The sequence below is a fragment of the Eucyclogobius newberryi genome, unplaced genomic scaffold (assembly GCF_026437365.1).
Source record: "Eucyclogobius newberryi isolate DKJ021-1_F unplaced genomic scaffold, fEucNew1.0.hap1 SCAF_17, whole genome shotgun sequence".
In the NCBI taxonomy this organism is placed as follows: domain Eukaryota; kingdom Metazoa; phylum Chordata; class Actinopteri; order Gobiiformes; family Gobiidae; genus Eucyclogobius; species Eucyclogobius newberryi.
In genome coordinates, this window is record NW_027315801.1 from 2,744,041 (window position 1) to 2,756,904 (window position 12,864).

The 12,864-nt window shown below is 44.9% G+C and overlaps 1 protein-coding gene across 12 annotated transcripts in view; it reads right to left on the reverse strand.

The window, feature by feature from the left end:
• Window positions 1-12,864, reverse strand: part of kazna (kazrin, periplakin interacting protein a) — a 268,056-nt gene that overhangs the window by 33,294 nt on the left and 221,898 nt on the right. For 8 of the 12 annotated variants that reach the window (XR_011927113.1, XR_011927114.1, XM_072448714.1 and 5 more), the window contains 4 exons: window positions 7,345-7,481; window positions 6,982-7,152; window positions 6,084-6,155; window positions 3,670-3,859 (listed from right to left, as the gene is read on the reverse strand). Coding sequence is in view for 10 of the 12 variants with exons in the window: in XM_072448714.1 (XP_072304815.1) it covers window positions 3,670-3,859; window positions 6,084-6,155; window positions 6,982-7,152; window positions 7,345-7,481 (570 nt within the window). In the remaining 2 variants the exon portion in view is untranslated. The remainder of the gene's footprint in view (window positions 1-3,669; window positions 3,860-6,083; window positions 6,156-6,981; window positions 7,153-7,344; window positions 7,482-12,864) is intronic. The other 4 variants (XM_072448715.1, XM_072448721.1, XM_072448712.1 and 1 more) reach the window with 3 other exon arrangements.

A 12,864-nucleotide genomic window follows, 5' to 3' on the forward strand; every position in this document is an offset into this window, starting at 1 on the left:
ATCAGACACTCTTTATAAACAGATCCGTCCGATACTCACTCATACGCACGCCGCCTGTGACTCGCATTGCGCCTGGAGACATTTACTAAGTTGACATCCCTAGGTCATAGTCAGGAAAATAAGCTTTCTGACTGCCTTGGTCTGAGCACAAACGTTCTCCTTTACGTAACAAATGAGAGCGCCTCTCCTCTCTCTGCGCGCTGTCACCATCACAGTGGGAACCGGACAACTACTGCGTCATTTTGGATCACCACAGCGCCGCTCACACCACTGGAATCACATTTATCACTAGCACGCATGGAAGAACCAGATGATAGAAATGCACAAGCAACAGCCTTTTGTTGATGCAGGTCAATTTAAGTGTTCCATTCACCTCCAAATACAGAATGCACGTGTGGTTTCTGAAAGGGCCATAGTCGTGCCTCTGTGATGACATAATCACGTTTTGTAAAATCGCGCTGTAATCTCAAATGCAATTAATCGTTTAGCCCAATTTTAGGCCAGCCTGGGAGATCAGAATAATTAAAAATTCTTATCAAATATACAGTGGAATTGAAAGCAATGTCTCCTCTCCTCGTGTCCTCCTTGTCAGTCTGGGGTACCCGTACCGCAGTTTGAGATCCACTAGATTAGTGCTATAGAGGAGAACACTATTGTAGTAAGTTTGTTAGTTTTGGTGTCAAGCGTTCTGAAGCTTTAAACCATGAGGTAGAAGTCCCACTCAGGTCAGGCAGCAGGTCCATAACGTTCTGATCCCACAACGAGACTTCAGGAAGAACTTCCGGCTGTTTTTATCAAAACACTTTCTTTTTCAAATGCATAAGAACTCATTCAGTTTTTTTTTATTCAAACGTAATTATTGTTTTGCGGTTTATGTAACTCAAACTGCTTTGATCTTTGCAACAGTTTTGCACTTGCATTTTCAAGTCTGTATATGTGACATTTCATTCTCAGTTTACCTGCGGTTCTGTCATTATGGGAACTCTCTCCCTTTCTCTCCCTCCCATTAGTTTTCAACAAACAAAAACTGTTTTCAAACTTTTCCTTTAATCTGCTTTCCTGTGGTTGCTAGGCGACTGTGCATGTCCTCTGAGAGACAAATGCAGGTACGTGATGTCCCTGCACTACCCCTGCTTGAGACGGTCCGATTATCAGAACACCTCATGACTCCTCGACTTCTCCATCAATAAAAGCCTCAGAGCAGGATCACTTTCCATTGTCCAGACAGGTTTAGAGCGGAAACTTCTGATATAATGTGGAAATTATGAAACATCCAACTACAACAAAGAAGACCAGTATTTTATGAGAACAAAATGTCTTTTAAAGCTAGTAATAAAAAGCTTTCACCCACTGGCACAATTTAACCTGTGATTATAAAAGCATGATAAACTCCTCTCGTCATACAAAGATCCAACAAGTAAATAAATTAAACTAGTTACAACTTCTCAGCTCAAGACTAGTTACAACAATTCAGGAGTTTCAAAATGAATGCATTGATAGTGAAAGAAAATGTTGATCCTCATAGTTTATTCCAAAGAAAGTCAATTAAACATTTGGTTGAGCTGTTAGCATGACAAAAAAACAAAACAGGAATGAAACCTTGGTGAGGCCAACTTGTAGTTGTCAAAATATTACCCAAAATGTGTTTAAATAACTGCAGTAAACTGTTGAAAATCACATGTGTAAGATAAGATAAGATAAGATATTCCTTTATTGTCCCACATGGGGAAATTTCATTGGTGCAACGCAGGTAGATACAGAGGTAGATACAGAAGAACAGATCACTTATAGGAAGTCTGAAAAACACTTTCAGTAGAAGATCTCCTATAAATAAATAAAAACTCCCATAGACAAATAAATAAATAAATAAATAAATACCATTGCATGTGATCCCGACAGTAATTGCACATGAATATGTGTCACGACAGCACATAGATTGCACATGAATTTCACAGTAATTGCACATGAATTGCACATGAATTCCAACAGCAATTGCACATAAGACAGAATTGCACATCAGTATTAGGTTAGGTCAGTATTGCGAGTGTTCAGTACTAACAGTTTTTGTTATAAAGTCTGACAGCAGCAGGAAGGAAAGACCTACGGAACCTTTCCTTCACACATCGAGGGTGGATCAGCCTCTCACTGAAGCTGCTCTCCAGAGCGGAGAGAGTGTCCTGCAGGGGGTGACACTCATGGTCCAGCATAGATGTGAATCTAGCCAGGACCCTTCTGTCCCCCACCTCCTGCACCGAGTCCAGAGCACAGCCCAGGACGGAGCTGGACTTCTTGATGACTCTGTCCAGCTTCCTCCTCTCCCTCTCTGTGATGCTGCTGCTCCAGCAGGCCACACCGTAAGATAAGATAAGATAAGATATTCCTTTATTGTCCCACATGGGGAAATTTCATTGGTGCAACGCAGGTAGATACAGAGGTAGATACAGAAGAACAGATCACTTATAGGAAGTCTGAAAAACACTTTCAGTAGAAGATCTCCTATAAATAAATAGTACAGGAGGGCTGATGCCACCACAGAGTCAGAGAAGGTCTTCAGGAGTGGCCCTGTCACTCCAAAAGACCTGAGTCTCCTCAGGAGGTAGAGCCGACTCTGGCTCTTCCTGTACAGTCTGTGTTATGAGTCCAGTCCAGTTTGTGGTTCAGATGAACACCCAGGTACTTGTATGAGCACTCTCTCAATGTCCCGTCCCTGGATGTTCACTGGTGAGGGGGCAGTGGGGTGGCGTCTGCGGAAATCCACCACCATCTCCTTGGTCTTCCCCGCGTTGATGAGGAGGTGGTTCCGCTGACACCAGTCCACAAAGTCCTGCTCCAGTCCTCTGTACTCCTCGTCATCGTCGTCCGTGATGAGTCCGATGATGGCAGAGTCATCAGCGAACTTCTGCAGGACACAGCTGCCCGTGTCATGTCTGAAGTCTGCAGTGTAAAGGGTGAAGAGAAAGGGCGCGAGGACAGTGCCCTGGGGCGCCCCCACACTGCAGGTCCGAGTGTCAGACACACAGTTCCGGGCTGTCACAAACTGGGGTCGGTCTGTGAGGTAGTCCAGGATCCACTCTGCCAGGTCATACTCCACACCAGCCGTCTCCAGCTTGTCCCTCAGGAGCTGATGGTGTTGAAGGCGCTGGAAAGATCGAAGAACAGAATCCTCACAGAGCTGCCAGGCTTTTCCAGGTGAGAGAGAGAGCGGTGCAGCAGGGAGATGACGGCGTCCTCCACTCCGATGCCAGACCGATATGCAAACTGCAGCGGGTCCATGGCTGAGCTCACGGTGGAGCGGAGGTGGTCCAGGACCAGCCGCTCCAGTGTCTTCATCATCACTTACATCATCGTAAGTGTAATGCGTGTAACTGTATAGACAGCAAAAGCCATGTTCACTGCCACAGAAGCATGGAGAGGAGGAGGCGTCCCGGAGCGGAGCGTCCCGGAGAGGAGCGTCCTGGTCCCGGAGCGTCCTGGTCCCGGAGAGGAGCGTCCTGGTCCCGGAGAGGAGCGTCCTGGTCCCGGAGCGTCCCGGAGCGTCCCGAAGGTCAGTAATGTGCGGATGAGAGCGAGCGGTGCGTTCAGCTTTGTCCACATCCACATGCACGCGGCCGATGGCGTAAGCACAGGGCAGCAGCGTGATGATAAAGTTCAATGGGGACAGAGCGTTACCTTGTCTGTCACCGGGATGTCCTGTGTGCACGTAGAGGGTCTGTTGGCTCTGCCGGATAGCGGCGGTCAGGGGGAGGTCAGCCTGCATCACCCACTCCTGGTTGTTCCCGTTGACCACTGCCTCCGTGGGCATGGCCAGGGAGTGCCGCTTCGGGACGTCCTTGGTCAGGGTCGCTAGGGACTGCTTGGCCTGGACACAGGTTAGGACAATTAGACAGTGGTCACATCGTTGGGTTCTAAAGGACAGTTACAATACAATAATAGGGACTGTAGTAACGTTCAGAACTTAAACTTTACCTCACCGGAAATTATGTTAGCACTCCATCTACTGGCAGCAGAGGGAATTACCAGGGGAAAAGCTAGCTTGCCTCTGACGTTCTAATATAAGTTATAATGTTTGCTGTCAAAAATGCTCAAGACAGTGCCGCCCGGTGGTCGAGTGGTTAAAGCGCAGCACACATGCCAGTGTCGTGAGTTCGAATCCCGACTCAGACTATTTCCTGCGTGTCTTCCCTTCGCTCACATCCCCATTTCACTCTCATCTGTCCAATAAAGCCAAATGGGCCAAAAATCAGATTCAGAAAAGGTTTATTGCCATAGTTATTGGAACTTGTTTCGGCATTAAGGTGCAACATAAAACAATGAATAATAAAATAATAATAGCAACGTCTATAGAGTCAAATATGGCATGCATAATTTAAGAAGTTTGTGATGAAAACACATTTACATAATACGTGTTGTTGAGTTCATTGAACCGTCTTTTACTCCACACGATATATTGCAAAACTATTTTAATTGCATTTTGTTGAACGAGACCCATAAGGAGGCAACTGTTTGTGACCATCGCAGACAGTTAATGCTCTATCATGGTTCAAGTGGATATAAGGACAGAGGGGGCGGGGCTAAGAGTTCCTTCTGAAGCGGGTTCTTTAATCGTAGTTCAAGGTCAGGTACAAGCCCGTTAAAGGCCTCACAGCTCATTCACACTTGGAGGAAGTTTAAACACATATGCAAGAGCGTAAAACAGGGGAATATTCCTGCGTTAACAAAGTCTACGCACTTTGATTCAATCCGATTGCTGAAACTGTATTATTCACTTTATTCACACAGGTTGTTTATAAGAGCAAATGTTAACTATAGCCACGCTGCAGGTGCGATCAGACAAGTGCATACGCCAAGCTAAGGTGCTGACACAAAGCACATCCTGCATAACACCATAGCGTAGCACTCATTAATATTTGACGCCTCAGAAGCTGAAATCATCTGGTGTGTTAACAGGTGAATCATACCGATACCTTCCAGTTGAAACGTCTAACCTCCCTCGAGCAGCATTTTTCTAGCGAGTGAAAAATGCAGTTGTGTTTCCGCGCGTCCCCGGCGACGTCTACAAACGTCTTTTGCTGCGACAAACGCTGAAAAATGCAACCGGCGTTCTCCTCCACCGGGGCTGCAGCGGCACGCCGATAATGGGGCTTTTGTACGGGCGTTTTGACTGCGTCGGCATTGTCACAATTCAATTCCGTTCAGCGGCAAAGTGGAAAACTCTCTGAGGGACACGCTACGCCTCGTGCAAAAGTTTCCTTGCATTTTCTGTGTGTTTTGTTGGGAGTTTAGTCACACCGAGCAATCTCTGAAAATCACCACAATTCACTGCACTCACAACGTAACGGTGCCAATCAAGGTCTTTGTCATGCAAAACACAACAAGCTCTAAAGGCGCCGTTAGAGTGAGCTTTTCTTTCGCGCTGCACTGTGTTGTTAGGGACGTTGAGCACACGGGTTCGGCCGAGGTTACTGTCATTATTGTGCAGAATAAACTGTCGGAAAATGGAAATCAACATGAATTAAAATGACTGGAATTTTCTGCCTTGCTTTACTTTCTTACTTCTCCATCAGCCGTGCGTCTTCATCTCAAGCGTCTCACCATGTGTTCGAAACGTTTCAAGCAGAGAAGAGATAGTTTGAAAGAAATGTGAACAAGAACTCTATTGTGAAAAAATAAGAAAGAAATCCACCTATGAATAGAATTATGAAGGTGATTTTCCAGCAGTATTTTTTCCACCTTGGTCAAGTAAGAAAACAAGCCAAATGCTTGTATATAAATCTATTTTTTATTTTATTTTGTCCCACGATATTATAATTTGCCTGTAGAGTCAGACTTTTTTCCTCTTCTAATTTCAAGTACAATTATTCTCCGTTTACTGCCAATAGAAAATATGGAACAACTCTGAAACAATTTAAAAATCTTGTTTTTTATAATAATTAATTCATACATAATTAAAACTAAACGTGACAAAACGACTCAAGCCGAGATCATGTCGTTCACGTCGCTTTAGCTCGTGCTGATTTTCATTTTGGGCAGTGTTGGGCGTGACCAAACAGGGCGTGGTCTAAGGAGGTTTGGCCTAGTCTTACCACAGTGAACCTGCGGGGGCAGTGTTGGTACGACAGGCGGTACTCCATCCTCTGATTGACACAGTTACTCATCTGGAGGCGAAATGCGGCGCGGGTGAAAAAGGATGAACTGAATGGGATTTTGTCATCTTTTCAGTTCATAAAAACATTGCACTTTTCTTTTTTTTACTATTACTAGTTGTAATTGTACTTTTGTTACCGAAACTAATAATAAATACCTTTCTATACTGCAAACAGCTTTACTTTTTGATTAAAAATTATGGAAAATAAGGACTAAAACTGCTATAAAACAAATAGGAAATATATGTTAACTAAACAGGGAAGTTATGTTATAAATAAGTTAAACACTAAAACTCATAATAACCTTGACTGATGTCCTTATGCTCTGGTATGAAGAAAAACAAACAAACAAACAAACAAACAAACAAACAAGCAAACACATTTATACATAAAATGCTTTATAGTTGATGTAATTTCAAGACTAAAACACGCTAAAGCAAGATTAGCACAGGACCAAACCTAAAGTACAAAAGGAATAAACTGTACTAGACCAAACCAGGAAGTGCAAAGTCTCCCACATAGAAAACAACATAATATCAGACTAATAAGGCAATGTAATTATCTTTTCTCCCCCTTGTTCTCTTTAGTGCACGTGTTGTCCGTGTTGTCCGCGTTGTACGTGTTGTCCCCCCTGTCTGTAAATACCCCCCCCCCCCTTTTTATATATGTTCAGCGTCTTTGGGTCACTGAAAAGCGCTATATAAATAAAAGTTATTATTATTATTATTATTATTATTATTATTAGTGTAGCACTCTTAAAAGCGCACACCATGTTCAAGTGTGAGAAAACCCTTCTAACCTTCTCCTGTTCCTTTAAATGCACTGTCTGTCCTCTCACCATGGCGAGCTCGGCCTCCAGCTCCTTGATGCGGTTCTCCTTCAGGTCCAGCTGGGTCTGGAGCAGGACAGTGAGCTCGCTGGCCTCCTTGGTCTGTCTCCTCAGGTCCCACTTCTCTCTCTCCAGCATGTCCTTCTCTTTGGCCAGAGCCTTCACCGCATCCTCGCTCTCCTGGAAGACACACACATCCTCAAGGAAGGGCTAACAATCAAGCTAACATCAGCACTAGATACAGTGTTCGGCCCATGAGAACCCCACGACACGCCCACTTCTCCACACTTGTAATGTTCACATCGAGGCGTCTCAATCGTGGCCCCTGGAATTCAGTGCATTTTGAGTCTCACTGTCCCACATACGGCGTACCTTCCTGTGCTGCTCATAGTTGCGGATGAAGTCCCGGAGCTGCTCCTCGCGACTCTCCAGCGTGGCGTACAGCTGCTGCATCTGATTGACCAGGTCGGCCTTCTCCGCCTTCAGGCGCTTTCGGTCCGACTTCATGGCTGAAGAACGCACACAATCGCACACAATCGCACACAATCGCACATGTGGGAGAAGAGCAACAATAGAAAGCACTTAGAAGGGACAGTTCATGTTTGATTTCTTTTGGAAATGAGGTTCAGATTGAGAGGGTTGAGACGTGCGCAGAGGAGGGAGAGTGCTTACCGTATTTTCCACACTATAAGGCACAGTTAAAAGCCTTTAATTTACTCAAAAAACACCTTATAACGTTTTGTTTTCGCTGGATGCACCTTATAGTCTGGTGCGCCCAGTGTTTTGCCTGAACGCGTTCATTGAACAAAAGTTCAATGAAACGCGTTTTCATTGAAAACGCGTTCATAATTTTGGTGAACGTGAACTGAACGAACGGTTTTACTGCTGACGAACGAAACTGTGAACGCGTTCATTCTGATGTCTGTGAACGGAGTGTCAGATTTCTAGAGACTTCCAGACGAAAAACACCGTTAAGTTGCCCAAAAAGAGCCCATGTCTGGAAAGTGTGAGAGCTCCAGTTGTAGAGGCCATAGATCACGGAGACAGACAGAGATTCCACGTGTCGCACTGCACTGCACATGTGCATCAAAACAAAAAGCAGCATGGACGCGACCGCAACGCAAAGTCAACAGAGCAGCAGGAGTCGCCTGCTACGACCAGTTACGTGAGTTTTATGATAAGGTCGTGAGGATGGAACAATCTAACATTTCTGTGCAAACTTTGCCCAGCAAGTTTTCCCTCAATGTGAATGTAAATCCTGGGGAAGGATTCAAAATTGGATAAGAAGATGAAATCTGACACATAGTTTCAGCATTAAACTAATAAAATAATTGCTGCCTGTGGTTGTATTTGGGCTGTGGAAATAATTTAGAAAAATTATTGCATAATATTGAAAAAAATAACTGAACTAGTTCATTTTTTGGAGCTGTGAACTTAGTTCAAAATTTTGAATTATGAACTGAACTAGTTCATCTTAAAATGTGTGAAATGTAGAAAGTGAACTTTCCCAACACTGGGTGCGCCTTATATATGAAAAATGATTGAAAATAGACCATTCATTGACAGTGCGCCTTTTAGTGCGGAAATTACGGTATATCTGTGCTTATTCAGTGTTGGGCAAGTTCCTTCAAAAAGTAATTTCTACTTGTTTTACACCAATCGAGTCGTTTATTGTGGAGAAAACTTTGAAAAATCCGTAGAAAATTACGTAGGAAGTGACATCACACTAGGGACACTCGTTCCTGTCAAATTTATGCGTAATTTACACAAAGACACAACTTTTTTGACTCTAAACATGAATTCAACTAAATAAAGTCGCTCTCATATATTTTTCTCCGTCAAATAAAACTAATTAAATAAAGATATTAGATGAGTTTTTGCCCAGTGTTTTCCTAGTGTGATGTCATCAATTACAAACAGGAAGTGAAACTAATAAACTTTTTAGCTAAATTCTAAATGTATTTATCGTCACTGCATTTTAGTTCATTGAGTTGTCTAACCTGACACATTTATACGCTGTTATTCCCAACACTGCTTATGTCCATGAAGTGAAGCAGAACAGATTGACAGATGATTAACTGACAAAAAAGACCATGTTCTAGCCTCAAAATGAATGTAATATGTATGTAATATATAAACTATAAACTTAAACATTTCTGTAAGTATCTGTCCAGTAAAACATCAAAATACAACATGTCTGTTATAATGAACAAATATTGTAAATGTCTTTAAACCAGGTTGTGACACTCATGTGAATCTGACTGGACAAACACCTGGACTTTTCCCATTTTGTGATATTTTGTGGTTCCTCAGTTTTTCCATTGAAATCATGTTATGTTCCACTTTTGTCTCCAGTTTGTGCATTTGTTAATTCACATTTAAAAGGTCTAAATGTTTTTACATATATTAATATTCCATATATACAATTCTATTTGAGTGACGCTGTGGGTGTCGAGCTGACGCGGGTGAATCACACGTCTCTCTAAAGGCTTTATTAGTCACTCCTTTTGTCACTCTGCGTATCATTCCACCCATCACTAAACCAGAGCTAAAGCAGGGCTAAACCAGGGCTAAAGCAGGGCTAAAGCAGGGCTAAAGCAGAGCTAAACCAGGGCTAAAGCAGGGCTAAAGCAGAGCTAAACCAGGGCTAAACCAGAGCTAAAGCAGGGCTAAAGCAGGGCTGAACCAGGGCTAAAGCAGGGCTAAAGCAGAGCTAAACCAGGGCTAAAGCAGGGCTAAAGCAGAGCTAAACCAGGGCTAAACCAGAGCTAAAGCAGGGCTAAAGCACGGCTGAACCAGAGCTAAACCAGGGCTAAACCAGAGCTAAAGCAGGGCTAAAGCAGGGCTAAACCAGGGCTAAAGCAGGGCTAAAGCAGAGCTAAACCAGGGCTAAAGCAGGGCTAAAGCAGAGCTAAACCAGGGCTAAACCAGAGCTAAAGCAGGGCTAAAGCAGGGCTGAACCAGAGCTAAACCAGGGCTAAACCAGGGCTAAAGCAGGGCTAAAGCAGAGCTAAACCAGGGCTAAAGCAGGGCTAAACCAGGACTAAACCAGGGCTAAAGCAGGGCTAAAGCAGAGCTAAACCAGGGCTAAACCAGGGCTAAAGCAGGGCTAAAGCAGAGCTAAACCAGGGCTAAAGCAGGGCTAAACCAGAGCTAAAGCAGGGCTAAACCAGGGCTAAAGCAGGGCTAAACCAGAGCTAAACCAGGGCTAAACCAGGGCTGAACCAGAGCTAAACCAGGGCTAAACCAGGGCTAAAGCAGGGCTAAACCAGAGCTAAAGCAGGGCTAAACCAGGGCTAAAGCAGGGCTAAAGCAGGGCTAAACCAGGGCTAAACCAGAGCTAAAGCAGGGCTAAAGCAGAGCTAAACCAGGGCTAAAGCAGGGCTAAAGCAGAGCTAAACCAGGGCTAAACCAGGGCTAAAGCAGGGCTAAACAGGGCTAAACCAGGGCTAAAGCAGAGCTAAACCAGGGCTAAACCAGGGCTGAACCAGAGCTAAACCAGGGCTAAACCAGGGCTAAACCAGAGCTAAACTAGGGCTAAAGCAGAGCTAAACCAGGGCTAAAGCAGGGCTAAAGCAGAGCTAAACCAGGGCTAAACCAGGGCTAAAGCAGGGCTAAACCAGGGCTAAAGCAGAGCTAAACCAGGGCTAAACCAGGGCTGAACCAGAGCTAAACCAGGGCTAAAGCAGGGCTAAAGCAGAGCTAAACCAGGGCTAAACCAGAGCTAAAGCAGGGCTAAACCAGGGCTAAAGCAGGGCTAAACCAGAGCTAAACCAGGGCTAAACCAGGGCTGAACCAGAGCTAAACCGGGGCTAAACCAGGGCTAAAGCAGGGTTAAACCAGAGCTAAAGCAGGGCTAAAGCAGGGCTAAACCAGGGCTAAACCAGGGCTAAAGCAGAGCTAAACCAGGGCTAAAGCAGGGCTAAACCAGAGCTAAAGCAGGGCTAAACCAGGGCTAAAGCAGGGCTAAACCAGAGCTAAAGCAGGGCTAAAGCAGAGCTAAACCAGGGCTAAAGCAGGGCTAAAGCAGAACTAAACCAGGGCTAAACCAGGGCTAAAGCAGGGCTAAACCAGGGCTAAACCAGGGCTAAAGCAGAGCTAAACCAGGGCTAAACCAGAGCTAAAGCAGGGCTAAAGCAGGGCTGAACCAGGGCTAAACCAGAGCTAAACTAGGGCTAAAGCAGAGCTAAACCAGGGCTAAAGCAGGGCTAAAGCAGGGCTAAAGCAGAGCTAAACCAGGGCTAAACCAGGGCTAAACCAGGGCTAAAGCAGGGCTAAACCAGGGCTAAAGCAGAGCTAAACCAGGGCTAAACCAGGGCTGAACCAGAGCTAAACCAGGGCTAAAGCAGGGCTAAAGCAGAGCTAAACCAGGGCTAAACCAGAGCTAAAGCAGGGCTGAACCAGAGCTAAACCAGGGCTAAACCAGGACTAAACCAGAGCTAAAGCAGGGCTAAACCAGGGCTAAACCAGGGCTAAAGCAAGGCTAAACCAGGGCTAAAGCAGAGCTAAAGCAGGGCTAAAGCAGGGCTGAACCAGAGCTAAACCAGGGCTAAACCAGGGCTAAACCAGAGCTAAACCAGGGCTAAAGCAGAGCTAAACCAGGGCTAAACCAGGGCTAAACCAGAGCTAAACTAGGGCTAAAGCAGGGCTAAAGCAGGGCTAAACCAGGGCTAAACCAGGGCTAAAGCAGAGCTAAACTAGGGCTAAAGCAGAGCTAAACCAGAGCTAAACTAGGGCTAAAGCAGAGCTAAACCAGGGCTAAACCAGGGCTAAAGCAGAGCTAAACCAGGGCTAAACCAGGGCTAAACCAGAGCTAAAGCAGGGCTAAAGCAGGGCTAAACCAGGGCTAAACCAGGGCTAAACCAGAGCTAAACCAGGGCTAAAGCAGGGCTAAAGCAGGGCTGAACCAGAGCTAAACCAGGGCTAAACCAGAGCTAAACTAGGGCTAAAGCAGAGCTAAACCAGAGCTAAACTAGGGCTAAAGCAGAGCTAAACCAGGGCTAAACCAGAGCTAAACTTGGGCTAAAGTAGAGCTAAACCAGGGCTAAACCAGGGCTAAAGCAGAGCTAAACCAGGGCTAAACCGGAGCTAAACCAGGGCTAAACCAGAGCTAAACCAGGGCTAAACCAGAGCTGGACCAGGCCTAAACTAGAGATAAACCAGGGCTAAACCAGAGCTAAACCAGGGCTAAACAAGGGCTGAACCAGGGCTAAACCAGAGCTACAACAGGGCTAAACCAGAGCTGAAACAGAGCTAAACCAGAACTAAATCAGGTCTTATCCAGGACTAAAAAGGCCTTTCCGTATCTGTGTGAGCTACTCTCTTCTCTAGTGTCACGCTGAGTCTAATCTAAGCCCACGCAGTGCCCTAAGGAACAGATCACACTTTACTTTCAAACAGTGGCGGCAAAATATAAGAGGAGCTATCTGACATGGCCATATTTTTTCTCCTTTTTTTATGTTCAAAAGGGAATTTTCCATATAGCAATTTTGGCTGTGATGATTAAATATAAAAATGTAAAATGTTATACACATGTAGTTCAGGTTAACTAATGCCATTTAGAAGCTTTTTGTTTTGTTTTGTTTTCTGTTTTATGAAACAGGCACCAACAATTGTTTGTGTTTTTTATCTTCGCTTAAAGGCGTAATGGACGATTTTTCTCCGATTTGAGAACTCAAGCGGAAGTGCACATGCGCAATCACCCCCGCGCGGACGCCTCGAGGCCACACGTGCGTTTGTTTATTAGCACGACGGATCACATCGCATCTCTCGTTTCCGTAGATTTCCGTCTCTTCTGAGTCATCTCTGTCTTTCTCTGTCTTAACTTTCTCCCGTACACTGAGGGAACTATATTATGATAGATCAATGCGCTTAGACAGGCGGAAACGTGCT